We start from the raw sequence: 23,895 nt of genomic DNA on the forward strand, positions 1-23,895 counted from the left end.
ATTGGATCATCCACTACATGCTTTGAAAGCTGTGAAGGTGGATGAATGATGGTGTTTGGAATGCTTTGAGATATGTGCGGATAGTGATCCAACAATAGATAGGTGTCGAGGAAGATGAACCCTTCATCCATATGAAGGATGCAAGGTGTAAGGTCCATATTTCCTTACAAATCTTCGATTATTATTAAACAATCCTAGTCTTTGATATGATATTATAAGAAATCTCAATCCCTATTATCTTGCCTAGTATAAATAGACAAATATTGAGATTATGATCTACAAAATATAAATAATTAAATATATTAACCAATAATTTCTAATATTTTTATTGTATTAAATATATTTTAAATTAATATTAAAAAAGTATATTATATGTAGTTGTTAATCTTGAATTTACTATATAAGACAAGATTTTGATATCTTAGCCCTAAAATATTGATTGAAATATTGAAATCTCAATTCTTTCCAAGTCTTCCCACCTTTCATATTGAATAGAGATGCCATCTTGATCTCTCCATATAAGTATGATTTTAAGAAGATGGATATTTGCAGGATAGTCCTTTAGTTTACTTCAGATGATAGGATGGTCACTCTTTTATTTTTTTTTAAATTAATGCATGGTAGACCTACTTGAGTACCTGCAAATACTAGATTATTCTTTGATTTGTGGTATTTTAGGTCTCTAATGTTATTAAAAAAAAAAAAGAAAGAAAAACAGAGTGAAAAGAAAAATGAAGGTACTAAGAAAGTACTAAGAAAATAATTTGGTATACACTAATATAGACCCCTTAATGCAGTAATTTCATTCTTTAGTCAAACTAGTGGAAATTGCAATCCTATATTTGTCACTTATTAAGCTTAACCCATTGCGTCATCCCTTCTTCCTTTCTTCTCCAAGTCAATGCTTCCATTCCCCAGGCATCCAACCCATATCCACGACACTGACCCTACAAATTAACACTAGCAGCCTCCATCAACCATGGTCATGACATCAGTATCGATGACAATAAAATTCTAAAAATATTATGTTAATATAGGATCTAAATTGTCTTACTTCCAGCATCAAATCCACCTTTTTTTTTATCCATATGTCAAGCCCTCTGGATAGTCAAAATTGCAATCCTATAGTTTATCACTTATTAGGCCCGTTGAGCCCTCCCTTCTTCTTTTCTTCTCCAAGCTATTGCTTCTATTTCTTAAGCATTAACTGACACCACTCCGACCTGAAATCGCAAGCCGAGGATCACAACAATCATCATATATTTATGAACAATTCTCTCCATAAGCATGGAAGACATTTCAAAAATGATATCAATACATCATAACAGAATTTATAATAAATTAAATCTAAAATTTAACTAACTAAAATTAACTTTAATCTCTCACAAAATTTCAACAATATTTCAAGAACTTACATCAATTACACCTCAAATAATAACTTTGTAAAAATATAATGATAAATCTATGTTATCGACTCTCGCTTCTAACTCACTTCCAAAATAGTACTTATGTCCATAAATAAGAATCTGAATCTGAAAAGAAATGAGAAGTAATGAACTTGATAGTCGAGTAAGTAATGAATATTTTAACTAAATATTTTAGATATTATTATAAAATATAATGTTTGAAAATAAATACCATGAATAAATATAAGAACATATATTCCATGCTAATTAATGCAAATCAAATCTTTCAAATATATATATACACACACACACATACATACATACATAAACACACGTAATTATAAATTTGATTCAAAACAAATCACATATAACTCAATAGCCTTTAACTATGACCACACTTATCCCTATGGTAGAACAAGAATAAAATTAATGAGTTAATTAGACTACTAACATATAATTCTCATTAGTAGGGTCAAAAACTAATGCATAACCTCTATTAGTAGGATCAAAAATCAATACATAACCCCGTCAAAAATTAATACACAACCTACATTAGCAGGATCAAAAATCAACATATAATCTTTATAGGCAATGTTAAAATATGGTTAGGCTGAAAGTATAAAATCTGATCCGTATCAAAGTATTTTTTCAATATAACATATAGATTTTATAATCCTATTGAACATATGCATATTCTATAATAAATCAATAAACCAAAATATTCTAAAAATCACTTTTTATTCAAAATATTATTTTATAAATATGCATAATTTTTAAAATTAATTATTTATTTTTAAAATAAATTATGAAATATCTCAAAAAAATAGTTCATTATTTACCTCTACAAAACACTAAATGGACAGATTTAACCAATTCTGAAAGTATTCTTTAGAATCTATTATTCAAAATATATTTTCTATTAGTCTTATGCCATCACTAATAAAAAAATCATAAATTCTGACACCTTCCTAAGACTAACAAAGTAGTAGCATCTAATGTTCCGATTGATCCAATTAAGGTAATTTTATCTAATCATGATTAGAATAAAAAACAGATGGTTCAAAAGAGATCAAGCGAGCTTAAATCTCTTAGTTCTTGATGAAGTCAAAGTGAAAATCACTACATCGATTGACAGTCAGAGATCAACTTAATCAAGTAGCTTCATCAAATCATAATTACTTAAAATATAATAATTTTTTAATAGAGATCAATGAGGATCAGATCTTGCACTACTTGATAAAGGCTCAAATATTATGGGGGTAAGTCGCCTGACTGATAGAGTAATTGAGAACTCCTTACCAAAATCAATGCAGATTTAAAGCAATAAGTCAAATTCACTAGGTTCATGAATCACGTAGAAAGAGAATATCAAAGGAGAGAGAAATCGATAAGATGAAATATATTCAGTCAGATGCCACTGTCCGGCATCTTGATCGATCTAATTAAGATGATTTAATCAAATCATGATAGAATTAATATATAGATAGTTCAATAAATATCAGAGATTATTCAATCTAATGGTATTCGGATCTAGCCAAGACGGATATCAGCATGCTATCTGGCGATTGCAAATCAAGACTATCTTTGTTAAGGTCAAATCAGAATCCTTAAAAGAAGGCTCTTAACTTAATTGATCTTAAAGAGAGAAAACTCCATAAAGAGTGAAACATTCTAGAGAGAAAAAATTCATAGAGAAAGAAAGTAGTGAGAGAAAGTCAGGCTGCAAGCTAAGAGAGAAGGAAGAGAAAGACTCTCTCTTCTCTTCTTTTCTTTTGTTTTTTTTTCTTTTTTTTCTTTTTTTTTCTCTTTTTTTTCTTTCTTTCTTTTTTTTCTTCATATTTTCTTCCCGCAATTTCTTAAAATCGGGGATTCCTCCCCTTCATCCTCTAACACTAAAAGGAAGCTCCACCAACAAGCAGCGGCCATGGCTGGAGGACTGGCAATGGAAGGCCTGGTGGTCAGCGACCAACAGCAATATGATCGGAACAAGCAGCAATTTCTTAAAATCGGGGATTCCTCCCCTTCATCCTCTAACACTAAAAGGAAGCTCCACCAACAAGCAGCGGCCATGGCTGGAGGACTGGCAATGGAAGGCCTGGTGGTCAGCGACCAACAGCAATATGATCGGAACAAGGGAGGGGATTGGCTAAAAAAAACTCAAAAGTAGGAGAAATCGAACAACCCTTCCTCGGTTGAAATCGATAATTAACCAACTAGAATCCAATGTCTTAGGGCCCAAAAAGATGTAAGAAAAGATTAATTAGAAGAGTACAGGTCTTTTTCCTCACTCCAATAACACTTTGATGACCCTTTTTCCGATAGTAAAAGGAATGGAAGCAATGACTTTTTGAGAGGAGAAAGAAAAAAAGGATGGATCGATTGACAATGTTTTCCGATGATTGCTTCAAGGGAGCAGATGATCCTCTATATAAAGGGCCAATTGATGATTTTTTTGAGGCTGAAAGACTTTAACTCCTAATCAAAATCAGAGTCTCGATCGAGAACGAAAAGAACTCCTCTGAGAGTTTATTCCGTTGCACGAGCTGGCTTATTTCAATTTTTTGATTAATTCATGTTTTAAGATTCATGCTATATTTCGGATTGAGGTATCACATTTTTCCCTTCTTAAAACAAATTTGGTCCTCAAAATTTTTCAAGCTTAAGTCCACAATATTTCTTACTTAAGATTCATAGTTCAAATCTCATTCTCGAACTTTTTAATTTTTCAATCCTCGATGTGTTTAAATCATTTCATAAGAAAAAGATCAATACCGCAAGACTTTATTTGAATCAGAATCATTTATTTTTTATAATCAAAATTAATATCTCAATTCTAGATAAGGATATCAAGTTTCTCATCAAAATCATCAACTACTCTTGATTCAATTGATCTATCATAAGATCAAGAACAAACATTACTATAGTCTCAGTAGATGAACATTCAAGTATAATATCTAAGATCGATATACAATCTTACATTCTTTCTAATCAATAAACAAATATATACTTCAAATCTAGAAAAAAAAAATCTATCGCTAAATATTTTAAATCCAAGATCAAGAATCAATGGTCCATTCATCCGAGAGTTAAGATGCTAAAAATTTCTTTAACATGGTAAAAAAAAATCTACTTGTGAAAATCACATCGTGACACCAAAGTAATCTAGAATCAAAAATATTGTCTTTTTTATTATTGATGAACTTCCTCTATAAAAAATATTAAATTATATTTTTTATTATAAATTTTTAACTCAAAGGATCAATATTGCTGACTAGCTTAAAATAATCTAGATAATTCAGATCATCATACTTTCACTGTGCTCTCTAATCTATATCATCAAATTTTTTTTGAATGCAATAATCTTGAATCAAAATATTATTTTATATTAAAAAAATTTAAATTTAACTTTCAAGTAGGTCAAAAGAAACTTTTAAGTCTTATCCCCAATAGGCATCAAGCACATCCATCTAAATCAATCTTTAAGTCCAATATCATGTTCAAAATCATCATATAGATTTACTACAACTTTATATAAATCAAATCTTAATTTTTGTATCAACTCAATTAGATAATTTCATATAAAAATCTTGTAAATAAGATCAATAAGAAAAATCTTCTGATGCTCCACCAAGTTAGGACTCAAATCAAAATATAAAAGTAAAACCGACTCCATCTTTTCTAGAGCTTCTTCCATCGAGATCTTTAACATCTACTAAATGCCTTCTATAGTAATCATATCTTTCAAAATCAAATTCTCCTTGCCATAGTAGACCTTAACACTAACATTAATAATAATAGCAAAGAAACTCCAGATCAATTCCTAAAACTTTTGAATTATAGTTTTACATATATCCCAAAATCTCAAATAAATATAAACATAATCTTTTATCTTGATCTAAAGATGGCAATCAAAAATTTTACTAGTAATCTCAATAGTAACAATAGAAAATCTCTCGATTAACTTAGATACATAATTTTTGAATTGAAATTTTATATATACTCTGCAATCTTCAATAGACATAAACAAGATCTATCATTTAGATCCAAAGATGATATTTAAAGATTCTACCAAAATGAATATTTTATAATTTTATAATCAATATCTTCAATAAAAAATAATTTTTTTACAATGCCCTCAACTATATTTTTTTCTATAAACAGACTTCACACATGATCCATATTCCAATATAAACCTCAAAGAATATTCCAATTGAATATCATAAAAATCTTTCTTAGTTCAACTTGAAACAATATGTTATGAATAAATCTTTATCTTGCTACTAAATAATTAATTACAAAATCAAAAATAATATTACAGTATTCTCGGATATCAAATTTGAGCTTATAATTCACTTAAACTATTAATAATCAAATTAACAATCACAATGCATAATAAAATTTTATGATCTTGCAATTATTTTAGATTAAAATCCAAATAATCATAACATGATCCATAGATTGCCCACCATATATCAAACCATATGAATTGTGATTTTTTGGTGATCTTTTCATATATAATCTTAAAGTTAGAAAAATGTATTAAGTTAACTTACACTATAATCAATATAGATTTATGTCCCAATGTCTCTAGTATCTACCTATCTACACCCATCCTATATCTGATACTATGTATGATAATATATCCACTTATGCTCTGATACCATATAAATTACTCTGATACCATATTAATTATCACAGCTCCGAATTGAGATCATGAGTTAAGGATCATGACAAGCACCACATGCTTATGAAGAACTCTCTTCATAATTATGTAAGATATTTTAAAAATGATATCAATACATCACAATAAAATTCAACAATATTTCAAGATCTTACATCAATCACACCTCAAATAATAATATTGTAAAAACATAATGATAAATATATGTTGTCGACTCTCGATTCTAACTTACTCCTAAAGCAGTTATCATGTTTGTAATTAAGAATTTAAATCTAAAAAAAATGAGAGATAATGAGATCAATAGTTTAGTAAATAATGAATATCTCAACTATATATTTCAGATATTATCATACAATATCATATTTAAAAATAAATATCATAAATAAATATAAGAACATATATTTCATGCTAATTAATATAAATACATAATCATAAATCCAATTCGAAACAAAACGTATATAACTCAATAGTCTTTGACTATGACTACACTTATCCTTATGGCAGGATCGGAATAGAATCAATAATCTCAATTAAAGTGACAACATATAACCTCCATTGGTAGAGTCAAAAACTAATGCATAACCCCCATCGACAGGATCAAAAATCAATACATAACCTCCATTGATAGGATCAAAAATCAATGCACAACCCCTATTATAGAATCCAAAATCAACATATAACCTCCATTGGTAAGCTCAAAATATAGCTAGGCTAAGAGCATAAAATTCGATCCGTATCAAAGTACTTTTGCAATATAATATGTAGCTATCATAATTTCTTTGAACATGTACATATTCCATAATAAATCAAAGAATCAAAATATTTCAAAAATTATTTTTTTATTTAAAATATTATTTTATAAATTATATATAATTTTAAAGACTAATTATTTGCTTTCAAAATTAATTATGAAATATCTTGAGAAGATAGTTTATTATTTATCTCTATAGAATACTGAATGGATAGATACAACTAATTTTGAAAGCATCCTCTAGAACCTATTATTCAAGATATATTGTTCTATCAGTCTTAAGCCACCATTAATAAAAATCCTAAATTTTAACATATTTTTAAGGCTGGCAAAGTAGTACCATCTAATGTTCTAATTGATCTAATTAAGATAATTTTTAAATGGTTCAACAATAATCAAGGATGATCAAATCTAATAGTGCTCGATGAAAGTTAAAGTGGAAGTCACTACATCAATTGATAGTCATGGATCAACTTACTCAAGTAGCTTCATCAAATCAGGATTACTTAAAATATAATGATTTAATAAAGATTAACAAGAATCAGATCTTATGATACTTAATAAATGCTTGAATGGCGTGAAGGCAAGTTGCCCGATTTAACAGAGTGATTGAGAACTCCTTATAGAATCAAAGCAACAAGTCGAATTCACTGGATTCATAAATCATATAAAAAAAAATATCAGAGGAGAGAAAAATCGATAAGATAGAATGTGGCAGGTCAGGTGATACTGTCTGACATCTCGATTGATTTAATCAAGATGATTTAATCAAATCATAGTCACATTAATATATAGATAGTTCAATAAAATTAGAGATAATTGAATCTAATGATATCTAGATTTGGACAAGGTGAGTACCAGCACGCTGTCTGGTGACCATGGATCGAGACTATCATTACTAAGATCAAATCAGAATCATTAAAAGAATACTTTTAACTTGATCAATTTTAAAAAGAGAAAGCTCCATAGAGAGAGAAATAATTCTAGAGAGAAAAAGTAGTGAGAGAAAGCAAGGTTACAAGCTAAGAGAGAAGAGAGAGAGGGAAGAGAGATTCTCTCTCATCTTTTCTTTTCTTTTCTTTTCCTTTTTTCTCTTTTTTTTTCTTTCTTTCATTTTCTTCTTCATATTTCCTTCCCACAATTTCTTAAAACTGGGGATTTCTCCCCTTCTTTCCCCCAACATGAAAGGAAGCTCCACTAGTGGCGGCGGCCATGGCCTGAAGATCGATGATGCAAGGCCTTCAGACGGTGGCCAACAACTAATGGCAATATGGCTGAAAAAAGAGAGGAGATTGGTTGAAAAATAGGGGAACTCAAACAACCCTTCCTCAGTTGAAAGATTAACCAACTAGAATCTAATACCTTAGGGCCAAAGATGTAAGAAAAAATTAATTAGAAGAGTACGGACCTTTTTTCTCACTCCATGACACTTCAGTGATCCTTTTTCTGACAGTAAAGAGAGCGAAAATGATGACTTTTTGAGAGGAGAAAGATGAAAAAGATAGATCGATTGGTAGTGTTTTTCGGTGGCTGCTTCAAGAGAGCGGATGATCCACTATATAGAGGGCCAACCGATGACTTTGTTTTGAGGCTGAAAGACTTTGACTCCGGATCAACATCGGAGCCTCAATCGAGATCAGAAAGAACTCCTTCGGGAGTTTCTTTCATATATTTCCAACTCTCAACGTGATTCCAACACATGCAATGTACGTGCTGGCTTATTTCAAATTTTTTGCTGGCTAATGCTTTAAGATCCCTGCTATATTTTTTATTAGGGTATCACATTAACCTCTGACCAAACACTAGAAGCCTCCGTCAACCATGATAATGATATCAATATTGGTGACAATAGAAACCCAAAAATATTATGCTGATATGGGATTTGAATTGTCTTACTTTTAGCATCAAATCAGCCTTTCTTTTATCAATATGCCAAGTCCTCTAGGAGAGATTCAATCTCCATTATCATGTAGCTCAGCCAATATAAGGTGCCAAGATGTTAGGCCTTAGCTGATATAATGGTTTGAATGATCGTATTTGAGGGGATTCAATGCATTCTACCATCTTCATGTGTCCATATTAATAGTCTTAGGGTTATATTTGGTACATCGCTAGACAATCTTGAATAATATGGATTACTTTCAAGATAAATTATCATCATTAAATTATCAGTAATGTTAATTACTGTGTTTGACACACACAGATAATGTTGTAATAAAATTACTGAAAATTTTGATTAACATGTTTGGTATGACAATTAGATTACCGACAATGTGAAATCAAAATTTCAAAGTATCTCCGATAATTTTACCTTGGTGTTCTTCTTTTTTCCTGATGAGAAGCGATGGGAGTGGTGTAGGTATGGTGGTGGCACGAAAAAATGATGGACCGAAGGGTGTGAGGAACCACGAATATAGGAGGGGTGGTGGGGAGGGGCTATGCGCGCGCAGAGGAGCCACAGGTGTAGTGGGGACGAGCGTGGAAGAGCCATAGGGTATGAGACTGGAGGAGCCACAGGGGATGGGGTGGCGGAGGAGTCGCAAGCTGATGGAGGGAGATCGAGGAGCCATGGGTGGGGGGCACGTGCGGAGGAGCTGCGGGTGGCATCGGAGGAGGAGGGTTTGGGAGGTAAGGGTAGGGTTGGACAATAGATTTTGTGTGAATTTTTTGTAGAGATAATTTTGTCCAAAATTTCTATTGCAACATTGCTAAAGAAATGATAATCGGGATAACTATCTCTCTCCAAAACTATCTAGATTATAAGACGATAATATAGATTACCAAGACAATATGCATTACCATCTAAAAAATATATCAAATACAGCAATTCGGTGAGTCCACTTTAAATTACTGACAATCTGAATAGATTGTTAGCTACCAAACGCGACCTAATAGATATTTGGCACATGAATATAAAATGCATAGTCCTATCGCAATCCAACATGAGTCCACTCAACTTTGAGAAAGAAAAGGTCGAGCAAAAATAAATCCTGCTTGACACATCAAAGCCTCTAATTCCGAATAATTCTTGCTCCCAGTTGCGGACAAATCTTGACTCGATTTATATTTAGATCAAGATCTCAAACTTCGTTGTCCCACCTTGATCCGATCCAAATCCAACCGGACCCAACACATGCCAGCAAAACCGAACGGAGGGCTATCTGGTAATTATAAGCAAAATCAGTACGTCTTTAGCAAGAAAACCCACAAACGCGGCTGCGGCAAAAATCCCCAACGGATAAACCTCATCCCGCTGCAACCAAGTTGGCTCGGACTTCATGCCTCAAGTCCAACCACGCCGGAGAGAGACGGACGTCAATGGAAAATTGGTAACTATTTTCATTGCATTCGAACGCTTCTTTCTTTTTGTTTTGTTTTCTCCAGAAACATCCCGAAGGGAGTGATCTAAGTCGCTGTCTTATCCTTGAATTCGTAAATGCTAAGTTTCAGCTTGTTTGAAAGTTTTGTTAACTTGGCATGGAGATTTGATTGCAGTTGGTTATGATCATCAAGGGGTTGTTGAGGAGGTATGAGAGGTGGAACCCTGTGCACCCCACCGTGGGTGCCTTCTGGGGCATGGGGATTGGCCTCGGATGCGGCGTGGGATGGGGACCGGGGTTTGGACCGGAGGTCGTCGGCTACGTTGGGGCTGGCTGTGGTGTGGGATTTAGCGTCGGCGTTACTCTGGCTGGCGTTGGTGTTGGCCTTCCGCGAAATGGTCTCATCCGGATCCCACTCAATGGTATGGTCTGGTCTGGTCTCTAGTATGTGTTTTCTTCTTTTCTTTTGCTTGGCTGATTTCAGCTGTGTCTTTTAATTAGCCTGTGATGCTCCAGTGGCGCTGGATTCTTTCTTTGTCTCTCTTTTTCAGTCTTGTCTCTGGATGATATTTCAAGAAAAAAATTGATGATTTAGTTGGCCATAATAATCACGTAATGAAAGTTTACCTTCTCTGTTGCAAATTATGAGTCCACTTTTATGGTGATTATAAAACCTTAATCTTATTGGTTGAAGGCTTGTTGGTTGTGGTGGTCATGTTTTCTTTGTAGGAGATGAAGCATGCAAATGTTATAATTACATAACATGATCGAAGAAAAAAAGAGAATACGTAAGGCCAAAAAAAAAAAAAAAATCATGGGCTATCCATTTTTGGTCGATATGTTTGCTGCGCAAATGCCTTGTTGATTAATTTATTTCATTCTTTGGGAACTAATGAAAACAGTCGACATGCCATCTTTTTAATTTAAGCTATCTAGATAACACTGTGTTGACACATATATATGATATTGAAATTTTGTGACTGTATGAAATATGCAAGCAAGCTTCTGCATTAAGACAAGATAGAATGACCTTTTGATAGTACATTAATTTGCAGAGGTGCAAATTTATAAAGGGGTTGGCAGAAGGCCTAAAAGGAATTGCACAACAAATAATTGTATGTTGGGTTACTGTTGCTGGGCTGGTAGTCTATAGCACACCAAAGAAGAAACATGATTCACCAACACAAAAGGAGAAGAGAAATGGGAATGAAGCTTTTAAATATATTATCATTCTTTTGGCTCCTTGTCAAAGAGGTTTTGTTGGTTACCCTTGTTTATTCAGTGCTTGTGGCTGCATAGTTATTGTGAAGACACACTTGGTGACACATGAATTTGATTGAATATGAAACCCATCTTTGAAGCTCGTAAAAGTGTATGGTTTTGATTATTGTTTTTCATTTGTGCTGAGCTTTCCCTATACTATCAACATAATTAAAGCAAGAAGAAGAAGATACCGTTTAGCATAAGCCACCGTTCTCCCTCTTTCAATGATGAGCAAAGCATGTTTGGCCTGCAGACCAAGTAAATCTCATACTTTAAGATGGTGGATCCTGCTTTATTTGTAAAATCACGACATTGATGATGAGGGCCCTAAGTTTAGTAGTAGTATCTAAAATCAACACTCCACAAGACATAACATGGAACAAGTGCGGTGCAGTTGATCCTTTTAGATGAGATTTTTTATTATGTTGAGCATGCTGCTGGCTCAGCTGAAGACATATAATTTGAAAAGATATGAAATGGGAGCAAATATTGTTGTTGAAGGATCTTCATAATGTATACTAGGTCTTCTATGAATCCATAGATGAGCATCCAAGCATTACTTTCTGGATTCAGCAAGTCATAGCTTGCATTTGAAAAATGTGCTGAGGGAAATGAGATGTGAATTCATTGGAGTCCTCATTTATGATTTTATGGCAGTACCAGATTTTAAATTTCATTGTAACAATTCATGTCAGAATATCAAAATTTTCAAGTGCTAAACTTAGAATTTACTGCCTTGTAGTGCTGGATAGATGCAATGCACATGAGAGGAACTGAGGAAATAGGGTGGTTGTGGTTCCCCATAAAAACATTTTCTGTTATTTATGCAACTTGATGAATATATTCAACTTTTGGTAGATGATCTTTTCTTTTCTTTTCTTTTTTAAGAATAAGAAATGAACTAAATTTGGTTTATATACTAAACATTGGAGTAGTTTTACAGTTGGGAAAGTGGTAAGAATTAAAAAGGTAAAGAGATGTCAACTTTTACGCAAAGCTGGTCTCAAAGACGTTCACATTATTTATTAATGTAGATGAGGTTTTGCTGCCGATCTGATGTTCTGCTTTAAGCAAAAGTGTGGAAAATGTTCATTCCTTTGATGTTGACCACATGTTGCAGCAATGTTCAGGTTGACTTATGTTCTCCTCTCATAGATATGAGATTTACTGAAGCATTTCAGTTGCTTATCTAAGAATGGTGGAACCCTTGGTTGCTTGTTCATGCAAATTCAGGATGAATGTTATAACACTTACACCAGTTCTTTTGAGTTTGAGCTATTGCATAACTTAATCTGGGAAATTATTTCAGCTTTTTGGCAAAATGTAAATGATTATTAGAAATTGTAGATAGAGAGCAATGTGCACAAGGGTGAGTGGCAGCGGAATGACTGGAATCAATTGAGGTGCAAAGAGATGTTACTAAGAATGTCCGTAGGGAGGGGAAATTAGAGGAAGACAATGTTGCCCATCGAATGGCGAGTAGGTTCAGGTTGGATCTGGTTCTAGGTCAAGAAATATCCATATCGAATTAGGTTCAAGCCCAGGATGTAAGCATAAACTTGGCCCATTCACTCAACAAGTCCAATTAGTTCCTATATTAGGTAACATTTCAAGTTTATGGGTTAACTTGTTCTGTTTGAGACAAAGCTGATTGTACTACATATTTACATGCTTGGATCTAGATTAGGATCTGGGACTTGCACCAAATAATGGGCCAATATCACAACTTTAGTCCAGATCCTAATTGGTTACTTACAGGGTGAATCTAGGTCTATCTAACATGCTGATGCCCCAAGCGGGTGAATTATATTTGCTCACTTTGTTATGGGATCCCTTTGAAATGTAACTTTGTATAGTGTGTGAACATTTATTTTCACATAAGTTTGCTTATTGTTAGCATACCAGATTTAAATGAGACTATATGCAATCTGATAAGGAGGCCCCTAAGAATTCATCTATAACCATTATAAATGTGGGAATGGTGGGGGGTGGGGGGGGGCACGGGGGGCAGGAGGGAGGGGGTGGTTCATGTGGTGGGAGCGAAGGGAAGAGGGTATCATGTGGTAGGGTTTGTTATCATCTGTAGAAATCTTGAGAAATTAGAAGAGCCCCTAACAATAAATTTTATTGTTCACAGTGGCAGTTCTAAGCTATTAAGACTATCTTGTTAAAAATCGATATTATATGTCTGCTTAGGTTCTGAAGGTTTTTTCTACAATGATTGTTCCATTCCAGTTGGCAATATCTGGTAGCAGTCCCTAAGACATCAGGGTAGCAATCACGTTGACAGGTAGGAAAGAATTTCCTTGCCGTAACAGTTCTGCATAGAAGTTTTCATTCTGGTGCAAGGCCACAAAACTTTGCATTTTTGGTGCCAGCTCGTGGAAGATGTCCTTAAAACACATAATTCTGAAGGTTTGATGTTCTCTAAACAGCAGTGCACTCTCTATCTTGGTTCTTATGTCCTTTATTAATAATATAATTCCAATATAATCTGTTCCTCAGAATGAATGTAAACACATGAATAATGAGCCTCAGCTCTATGAACAACCATTAGCATAAACATAGCAGGAAATGACCTTCTATAGATAAGTTGCATAAAAAATAATATCAACTTAAGAAAATATCTATTTGTAAACTTGTGTTTGGACTGACTCCAACTGATGTAGGATTGGGTTATGTTTGAACTTAAGCTTAGGAAGGAACTTTTATACTAAAATATTCCCAAATTAACACTTAAATTTAGTGAATTGATATATATATATATATATATATATATATATTATTTAGTTGGTAAATGGAATCAACTCAGATTTTCATTACCTAAACTGAATCTGTCAAAACTAATGTCTTAGTAGCTTGCAGATATAAAACATTTCAAGGGACAAAAACAAAAAGGAAAAAAATGCATATGGAAGTGCAGGACTTCCGCTCTTGCATCAATCCACCTAGTCTGTCCAAGAGCAGCAATTATTTCTGACTTATGATGCATTTTTATGGGCTGCTTAGTGCTTACCATAAATTATAACGTTACAGGGAACTTGATACGATATGACCACTGTTGACTGACTATGCTTTCTCTCTTCTTCTGTAATTTCTCATGCATTGATGCTTACAAAATGTATAGACAACTTGTGTGAAATGTAACTCTGGATATTGCAAGTAACAAGTTGCCACACACTGTCAGCTTTTATCACAGGTAGTGGTTCTTTGGAGTCTGCAAGATCATATGCACTTACAACTGTGAAGAGTGTGGCTGAGGATGGTCTGAACTATGTTGCGCCTCATATATCTTTTGGAGGAAGGAAAATAGTGGAAGGCTCTCAAGTTGTAAGACAAATATTCACTTTGACCATAGAGTTAAATTAACCGAGCTGAGCAAAACTTTGTCTATGCATATTCGGTCAACTTTGGAATGTTTTGAAGCTGTCAAAGATCAGTGCTGGCCTCCCAGGAAAGATACATGAGCAACTTAATACTTCTTTCATACTGTCGGCTGATTCCTGTACCATTAATTAACTAACAGTTTTTTTCCCCGGGAAAACACGCGCTGTAAAAAGATTGCTTCAGTGGTTGTCCTTCAGCTGATGCTTGGTTGGCATGATTTTTATCCCTCTTCAATACTAGCTTGCAATCTAGTTATAGATTTAGTGGTTCAAGTTGAAAAGAACTTTAGTATTGTGTGCATAATGTGAGAACAAGTGGAATTGCTTTTGATCTTTTGCCTCAAGGTCTTTTAGTTTTTTATCAGAGTTGAAAAGAACTTTAGTATTGTGTGCATAATGTGGAAACAGGTGGAATTGCTTTTGATTTGTTGAAAATATAGTTTCCAATGAGAGGTGCAATCTCCATACTAGACCCCATGCTGAACTGACGCATCCCATGCCGGGTGTTAGAATGGTACATACATTGTATGGATACTCAGTACGGGGGGTGTACTGAGTTAAGGATACCCAGTATGGGCGGTGTACTGAGTTTTGGATACTCAATATGGGGTATATATGGAGTTTCAGTACCATATCGGTCTGGTACGGTGCGGTCCATCCTGGGTGGTACCGTCTGAGATGGCAAACCCAACATCCTGTATTCGTTATCCATCTGCCAAAACCAACATTACTTATAAAGGAAAATATTATGAAACCTTTTGCCGGCTGGGAACTTGACCAAAACGAAGAAAAGAAACATCACCAAATGTTTTGCACAGTCTATAGTTTTTCATTTGTGATGTTTCTCTCATTCCCATTTTCCAGTTTTCGACGTCACACTCACTAGCATCTCTTTTGAAGGAAATCTAACATTCCAATAGTTATTGGGAGAGCAAAAATATTTTTTTTTTGTTTAACTGAGATATTTGCACATCACTGTCTCTACTTGTCTATTTTCTGTAGGACTATATGCAAAATATATAAATGACTTGATGAAGCAGCTGCATCATCCTATATTACAGCAAATGCATCATCATTGCATTTGCTGCTGCTGCTGCTGCTTCTCAGCTGTTGTTAGTATTAGTATTGACAGGTGTTCTTGTCAGGTCTGGAAAAAAGTTGGGAATTTAAGAGAAATCATAAGATCCGAAGTCGTTCTCCACCTTTCTTTCTTATATATGCAGTAACTAATACCTCTCTATGAGTATTGGTATGAATTTCACATTTCATCCATGATGTTTTTGTATCGGCAATCTTGCTCTCATACTATAATTGGGCTTAAATGGGATAATCAGCCACTACTAGACTTATAAGCTGTTAGTTTTTATGTTGCAATCAGCACAACGAGGACTCCATATCTCATAAAAATTCGCTATCACCTTTTGTTGAACCCATTATAGAAAAAAACTACAGTCCTTATAATAATTTTTATCATCCTTGATTAGAGGCGTTGCTGCTAAAATCTAATCGGATTAGGACCATCAGAAAGATATTGTTTGATCTGTGATGGTGAAATACAATCTTCTTGAAGTCACGAACTTGCACACCAAAAAATGAAAAAGCTCGTCGAACTCCGGTCGGATCCTCTGATGCTTAAGTCAGATCAAATTTTAAAAGAATAAGAATAATAAGATTATAATAAAAAATTATAATATAAAATATTATCCTATTCTGATTTGTCTGATTTTAGATGGCTTTATCTCGTCTCATTTTGACCTTTTCGGCTTTCTGATGAGCTTGATCTTCTCGGATTTTTGATGAGGTCAACTTAGTCGATCTTCTGATAAGGTCAGACTTTTCGATCTTTTGATGAGATCGATTTACTCGATCTTCTGATAAAATCGACTTATTCAGCCTTTTGATGAGGTCGAACTTTCTCGACCTTATGATGAGATTAACTTGTTCGGTCTTTTGATGAGATTGGACTTTCTCGACCTTCTAATGAGATCGATTTATTTATCCTTCTGATGAGGTCGATTTACTCGATCTTCTAATAAGATCGATCGATGTGCTTGATCTTCTGATGAGATCGAACTTTTTCGACCTTCTAATAAGGTCCACTTATTTAGTCTTTTGATGAGGTCGGATTTTTTCGATCTTCTGATGAAGTCGACTAATTTGACCTTCTGATGAGATCGACTTACTCAACTTTCTAATGAGATTGATTAATTCAGTCTTCTGATGAGGCCAGACTTTCTTAACCTTCTAATGAGGTCGGACTTTCTTGACCTTCTGATGAATTAGACTTGTTCGGCCTTCTCATCTTTCTCAGCCTTCTTAGCTTTTTCGATTTTCTCAGCCTTCTTAGCTTTTTCGATCTTTAATCTTCTTGATCTTGTCAATTCTTTTCAGCTTCCTCAACCTTCTGTCTTTTTAGCTTCATCGGCCTTTTCAGCCTTCTCAACTTTTTTTGTCCTTCTCAGCTTTTTTTAATTTTTTTGATCTTTTCATCCTTCTCAGCTTCCTCGATCGTTTTAGTCTTCTCAAATTTTTGATAGCTTATGAATCTGCACTAAGGAAAAAAAAGAATATGGTTGATGAGGGCTTATGAGCCTCTCACCATAAGAGTTTTGAGTTGTGGAAGTCCTTTCCTCTTAAAGTCTATCTTTTTTGGGGTCCCTTTATCCTGTTTATATAGGTGTGAAGTAAGGATCGATTATGGTTGGAGGTGAAAATCAAGGGATGTGATATAATTCCCTCATTGTGGAGCCATCACCTCATCTCTTTATTTAGATGTAAATATGTCATAATCATCCTTCCATTTTTGGATGCTCTTAATAGCAAATATATAACTGTCCAGAATTCAAACCTTTATAAAATTGCTTGTCACGTGTCCATTCATGGTAAGGAGGTTGATTTATATGCCATATCAAGAGGCATACTTTTTGCTCATGTACTATAAAATTGAAGATGGGGATGTAGATACTAATTTTTAGGCTGCCACTTGTTCCACTAGAGCACTATTAACCTTATTCCTTATGGTAGTATTGAAGCGAAAATTCAGTGCAGGGGCAAAATGGTAATTTTAAAATTTTTTCAAAATTATTATTTTACAGCGAAACTATTAATTAATCTCATTAATTAATACTAATTAACCCTACACTAGGATCTAAATATGATACAACAGCATGCATTAAATTTGAAATTCAAATTTGAAACAGTAACTTTTTACTGTATAGTGTTCAGAACACATCACCTTTTGCGGGTAGTCGATCACCGTAATCTGATCACCATCGGGGGGGCTCTGATCGTCACGTCGCAGCCACACTAGTGTCTGGCCTCTGCGGATCATCCACACGAAGCTCCCGTCTGATCGGCTCCTCACGAATGCTAGTTCGTGATTTCACCCTTTTGATGGCTGATGTTGATCGAACTCCTTCGATCGATGTGTCCCGACTTTTCGGATGCTCCGGATCGTCTGCACGATTGGTTGAGAGGCTGATGGATCTCTCCCTGAAATTTGGTGGACTCACGACACTCGTGGCACACCAATCTCACTTCCCGAATCCTAGGTAGAAACCCTAGGTACACACCAAAAACCCTACGTCCACTTCTCTCTCCTTTTTCTGTCCTCTCGGTAATTTTGAACACTTCAAAATTTTTCAGAATCTCCCCACGCCCCTTATCTCTTCTTTCTTTCATTGCCCATGCCCCCTCCCTTTCTCATTTATAAAACATCGCAAGAGATGTTGAAAGCGTGTGAGTGGATAAGAAGAAGTGGTTGCTCACTTGAATTCAAATCAAATTTGAATTCAAGTGCCAACCAATCTTATTTCGTCCATTTGTGCGAGAAAGAAGAGATGGCGTGGCTTTTTTTTTTTTTTTTTTTATGCATGGAGACTTTCACGAAAACTATTTCTCATGTGGAATATTGGGCGCACAAAAGAGGATAAGCTGGTGCATGGTTATTGGTTATCCATTCAAATTCAAAAACCCCTTTGAATTTGGATGGGTAACAAACCAAGTTAATCCAAATAATTGGCGCACAGAAACATGAGCGTGAGATAGCTTTGCATGGGAGAAAATTCACAGAGAAAATTTCTTCTCGTGAATTCAAATGGGCGCAAGGAAGTTGGGTGGCGCAGGGAATTTAAAACAAGGTGGTTTGATTCAAATTGAGCCCACCTAATTAAAATAGGTTAAGCACAATTAGACCAGATTAAACCCAACACAATTAGGCTTAATTAGGCTCAATAAAATCCTAATCAAATCAGAATTAACTAAACCTAACCCCTGATCAAATCAGGGACTAAACCACCTTAGCGATTAGATCAACACTTAACCTAATCGGGTCAATTTCAAACTGAATCCAATTCAATTGGAACTTGATCTAAAAATAATTACTCAATCAAATTGAGTTAATTAGCGATCAAACATAATAAACCTCTCATAAATATTGAGTCCAAATCAGATGGGCAATTAGGCATCAGAGCCATCGAATAAAACCTGATCAAAGAGTTCAAATCAAATCAAAATTTGAAATTCAAAATTTTGATCCCGGTACCCAAAATAGTGTGGAACTCATAATCAGAGAATCTAATTCTCAATCATAGAGTCTCAGACACATAAGACTCATAATCAGCCATCAGATCAGAAAGGAACCTATAATGTGTGGACCCGCAGGTTCGAACCTAAGCGGTAGCACAGGAACCAATTCCTTACTAATCGAAGTGACCATCTAGCAATGGTATCGACGTCGGATAGATCGAAATAGTTGCAATCGCAACATTCAGAACCTACGTGAATATGGTTTACGTATAATTATCCCTTTTGACTCCTGTGTTTAGGACGACTCAGGTTAAACTGTCAACCCTGATGAGATATCCGATCATGCTCAACTCAATTAGTCCTGTGACTCTCACTAGGACTACCTGGAAGATTTTGCTAAATTGAAACATGACTGTACACAGTCCTAAACTGGAGTGATCAATCCCATCTTGACACACGCACCGACAAGTCAAGTACTTGACTACAACCCAGAGCCTTCCATCCTGAATTGAAATTCAGGTAGTCCAGTGCCTAAGTGCAGTGAGTTGCTGCAAGTCACCGTGGCGGTCTCAGGTCGGAGGGAATATTTATACCCATATCCCATCGGAGCAAATCTTGACAGCAGAAATAGCTCCGGAGTCGGTCACGTTCAGTGCAGATGTACCATTACATCTCACCTGTATGCCATACCAGTGTCTCCACACTCTTGGTTATGAGGACAACCAACCCATATGGCACACAACGACCTATGCTCGATAAATGTTGTCGTCCTTGGTAACAACGTATCATTTGGTCGCGAACAGTTTAAGGACTAAGCGACAAATCCTCCTTTGTCGAGTCTAAATAGTCCTAAGGACTTCACCACAACACAGGAGTTCATTAGAAGATGAAACATTTGTGATGAAAAAATACAAAATAACTTTTATTTATTTATAATTCATGTACTAATACAAAAGGAGCACAACCGTCAACAGGCTGACGATTGGCTTTGGGACACTATTCCCAACAATCTCCCACTTGGCCTAAAGCCAATCGGTGCAGTATCTAATACCCATCTTCGACTTGTAGTCGTTGAACTCCTTCACCGCAATGGCTTTAGTGAATGGGTCGGCCAGGTTCTCCTTCCCGTCGATCTTCTGAAGGTCGACGTCACCTCGATCCACGATCTCCGGATGAGATGGTAGCGGTGCAGAATATGCTTCGTCCGCTGGTGTGCCTTCGGTTCCTTCGCCTGAGCAATGGCTCCAGAGCTGTCACAGTAGAGCAAAACTGGACCAACAAGGGAGGGTGCTACTCCGAGCTCGGTGATGAATTTTCTCAGCCACACCGCTTCTTTGGCAGCATCTGATGCAGCAATATACTCCTCGCATACTGAATCAGCCACAGTGTGCTGCTTGGAACTCTTCCAGCAGACAGCCCCATTAAGGGTAAAAATAAATCCTGACACACTCTTGCTGTCATCGCGATCAGACTGGAAACTAGAGTCTGTAAACCCTATAAGTCTCAAGTCCGATTCACCATATACAAGCCACTGGTCCTTAGTATTTCTTAAATACTTCAGGATGGTTTTAACAACCTTCCAGTGATTCTCTGGATCAGATTGGTATCTACTCACTACCCCTAGTGAGTATGCCACATCTGGTCGTGTACATGTCATGGCGTACATGATAGATCCCACTGCGAAGCATATGGAATCCTACCCATACGCTCTCTCTCTTGAGGTGTTGTCGGACAATCCTTTTCGAGAGAGAAATTCCATGGCCTATCGGTAGATAGCCTTTCTTGAATTCTCCATGCTGAACCTTTTCAGCATAGTATCAATGTACGTGGACTGGGATAAGCCAAGCAACCTTTTGGATCTATCCCTATAGATCCTCATCCCTAGGATGTAGGAAGCTTCTCCCAGATCCTTCATGGAGAACTGTGACGATAGCCAAATCTTTATTCCCTGTAATGCAGGGACATCATTCGATTAAGAGAATGTCATCCACATACAATACAAGAAATACTACTACTGGACCATTAGCCCACTTATAAATGCAGGGCTCTTCTCCGTTCTTAACGAAGCCATACGTTTTGATCGTCCTATCAAAACGTATGTTCCAACTCCGAGATGCCTGCTTAAGTCCATAAATGGACCTTTGTAGCTTGCATACCTTAGACTCATCTGTGGATGTGAACCCTTCAGGTTGTATCATATACACCTCTTCGTCCAGCTCTCCGTTTAGGAAAGCTGTCTTCACATCCATCTGCCAGATTTCATAGTCTAGATGGGCAGCTATCGCAAGCATAATCCGAATGGATTTGAGCATTGCCACAGGAGAAAACGTCTCGTCATAGTCTATACCATAACGTTGACGATATCCCTTGGCAACCAGACGGGCTTTATAGGTCTCCACCTTTCCGTCTGCGCCCCTCTTCCTCTTGAAGACCCACTTACACCCTATGGGTTTCACTCCTTCGGGTGAGTCAACCAATGTCCACACATCGTTGACCTTCATGGACTCCATTTCGGATTTCATGGCCTCTAGCCATTTCTCAGAGTCAGGTCTCTGCATTGCATCCATGTAGGTGATCGGATCCTCATCGTTTTCATCAAGTTCGACAGGATCGCCATCCCGGACCAAGAAACCATAGTATCTGTCCGGTTGATGTGGTACTCTACCAGACCGCCTTAAGGGTGCATAATCAATGGGCTCCGGATCTGATCTAATCAAATCCGGTTCAGGTTCAGTAACATGTGTCGATTTTTCACCTGTCGAACTTCGTCAAGTTCGACTTAGAGGCAACAGTTCCTTCACTAAGGAACTCCTTTTCTAAAAAGATTGCCTTAAGGCTGACAAACACCTTTTGCTCATCAGCAAGGTAGAAATAATACCCTTTGGTCTCTTTTGGGTACCCTATAAAATTACACTTGTCAGACCTAGGTCCAAGCTTGTCTGTAATTAAACGTTTAACATAAGCCGGACACCCCCAAACCCTAAGGTGCGAGAGTACTGGCTTACGTCCTATCCATATCTCATATGGCGTTTTGGCTACAGACTTACTCGAACTCTATTTAGAAGGTAACAAGCCGATTCGAGCGCATATCCCCAGAGGGATCGGCAGACCAGCAAACCCCATCATGGATCGAACCATGTCCAATAAGGTCCGATTCCTCCTTTCAGACACACCATTATGCTGTGGTGTTCCAGGAGGAGTCCACTGAGAGAGAATCCCATTCTCTCCTAGATACGTCAGAAACTCATTGGAAAGGTATTCACCTCCTCGATCAGATCGAAGAATTTTAATACACTTCCAGTTTATTTTTCTACCTCATTTCGGAATAGTTTGAACATTTCAAAGACTCCGACTTATGCTTCATTAAGTAGACATACCCATACCTCGATAGGTCGTCTGTGAAGGTTATGAAGTAGAAATATCCACCTCTTGCACTTGAGCTCATAGGTCCACATACATCAGAATGTACCAGACCCAAGAGTTCACTGGCTCGCTCACCTTTTCCAGTAAAAGGTGACTTGGTCATCTTTCCAAGAAGACAAGACTCACAGGTTGGAAGTGATTCACAATCACCAAGTTCAAGAATTCCTTCTTGAGCCAACCTGTTTATCCTGTTCTTATTGATATGACCTAGCCTACAGTGCCAAAGGTAGACTTCTGACACATTATCTATTCTAGGCGTTTACCGAAGTTTTGAACCACATTAACAGGCTGTGATAGTAAGTAAATTCTATTATTTAATTATCCAACAAATTGTAACACCATTCAAAATGATATTGCAAATATTTTTTTTATTAAAAAATCATAACCGTACATGGCCAAAAGGCCTACAGAAATAATATTTAATAAAAAGCTTGGACAATAGTGACATTCACTCAGAATTACATTACGAGAATTGATTACAAGACTCATGATTCCTAAAGCTAGAACTGGAACTTTGCTTCCATCTCCAACGTTCAGGAACCTCTCGCCTTCATCAAATCTCCTACTGACCTGCAGACCCTGCATCGAATTACAAATATGATAAGGGCTTCCGGTATCCAATACCCAGGCAGTAGTATCACAAATGAAAAGTTGCAAGGAGTTATCATATAATTACCTTGCTTCTTCTTCGGCCTGTTCGGGTCCAGGGAGGCAATGTATTGAGGACAGTTCCTCTTCCAATGCCCCTGCTTCTTGCAAAAGAAGCACTCCGCCTGGCTCTGGTCGGGCTTGCGCTTCTTGGTCTGACCCTGTGCAACCTCCCAGCATGAGGCACCTTCTTGTTCTTCTTCTTCTTGTTCTTCTTCCCCTTCCCAAAGGGTCGACGACGAGAAGAAGACCCTCCCACTACATTCACCGACTCCTTATGGAGCTGGTGATCCTTCTCAAAGTTCTGCAGCAACCCCAACAACCGTGGTAGTTTACTGCAGGCTTTGTCATTCGAAAATGAGTAAGGAATGGGAGGAAGGACTTGGGCAAGGAATTAAGGATCGCATCCTTACCGAGCTGCTCGTGCAGCAGAGAAACCCAATTTGCTTAGGCGCTCAATCATCTCGATCATGTACAGTACATGATCAGT

At 36.2% G+C, this 23,895-nt stretch overlaps 2 protein-coding genes across 8 annotated transcripts in view; both read left to right on the forward strand.

The window, feature by feature from the left end:
* Positions 1 to 23,895, forward strand: part of LOC105033603 (lysine-specific demethylase JMJ18) — a 99,605-nt gene that overhangs the window by 73,715 nt on the left and 1,995 nt on the right. The window lies entirely within an intron of this gene.
* LOC105033528 (cadmium-induced protein AS8) lies at positions 10,038 to 15,138 on the forward strand. Its single transcript, XM_010908396.4, is given in 4 exon segments — positions 10,038 to 10,167; positions 10,334 to 10,580; positions 14,621 to 14,718; positions 14,721 to 15,138. Coding segments are annotated over 4 exon segments (564 nt in total). The 5' UTR covers positions 10,038 to 10,116; the 3' UTR covers positions 14,889 to 15,138.

The sequence above is a fragment of the Elaeis guineensis genome, chromosome 2, assembly GCF_000442705.2.
Source record: "Elaeis guineensis isolate ETL-2024a chromosome 2, EG11, whole genome shotgun sequence".
Classification (NCBI taxonomy): domain Eukaryota; kingdom Viridiplantae; phylum Streptophyta; class Magnoliopsida; order Arecales; family Arecaceae; genus Elaeis; species Elaeis guineensis.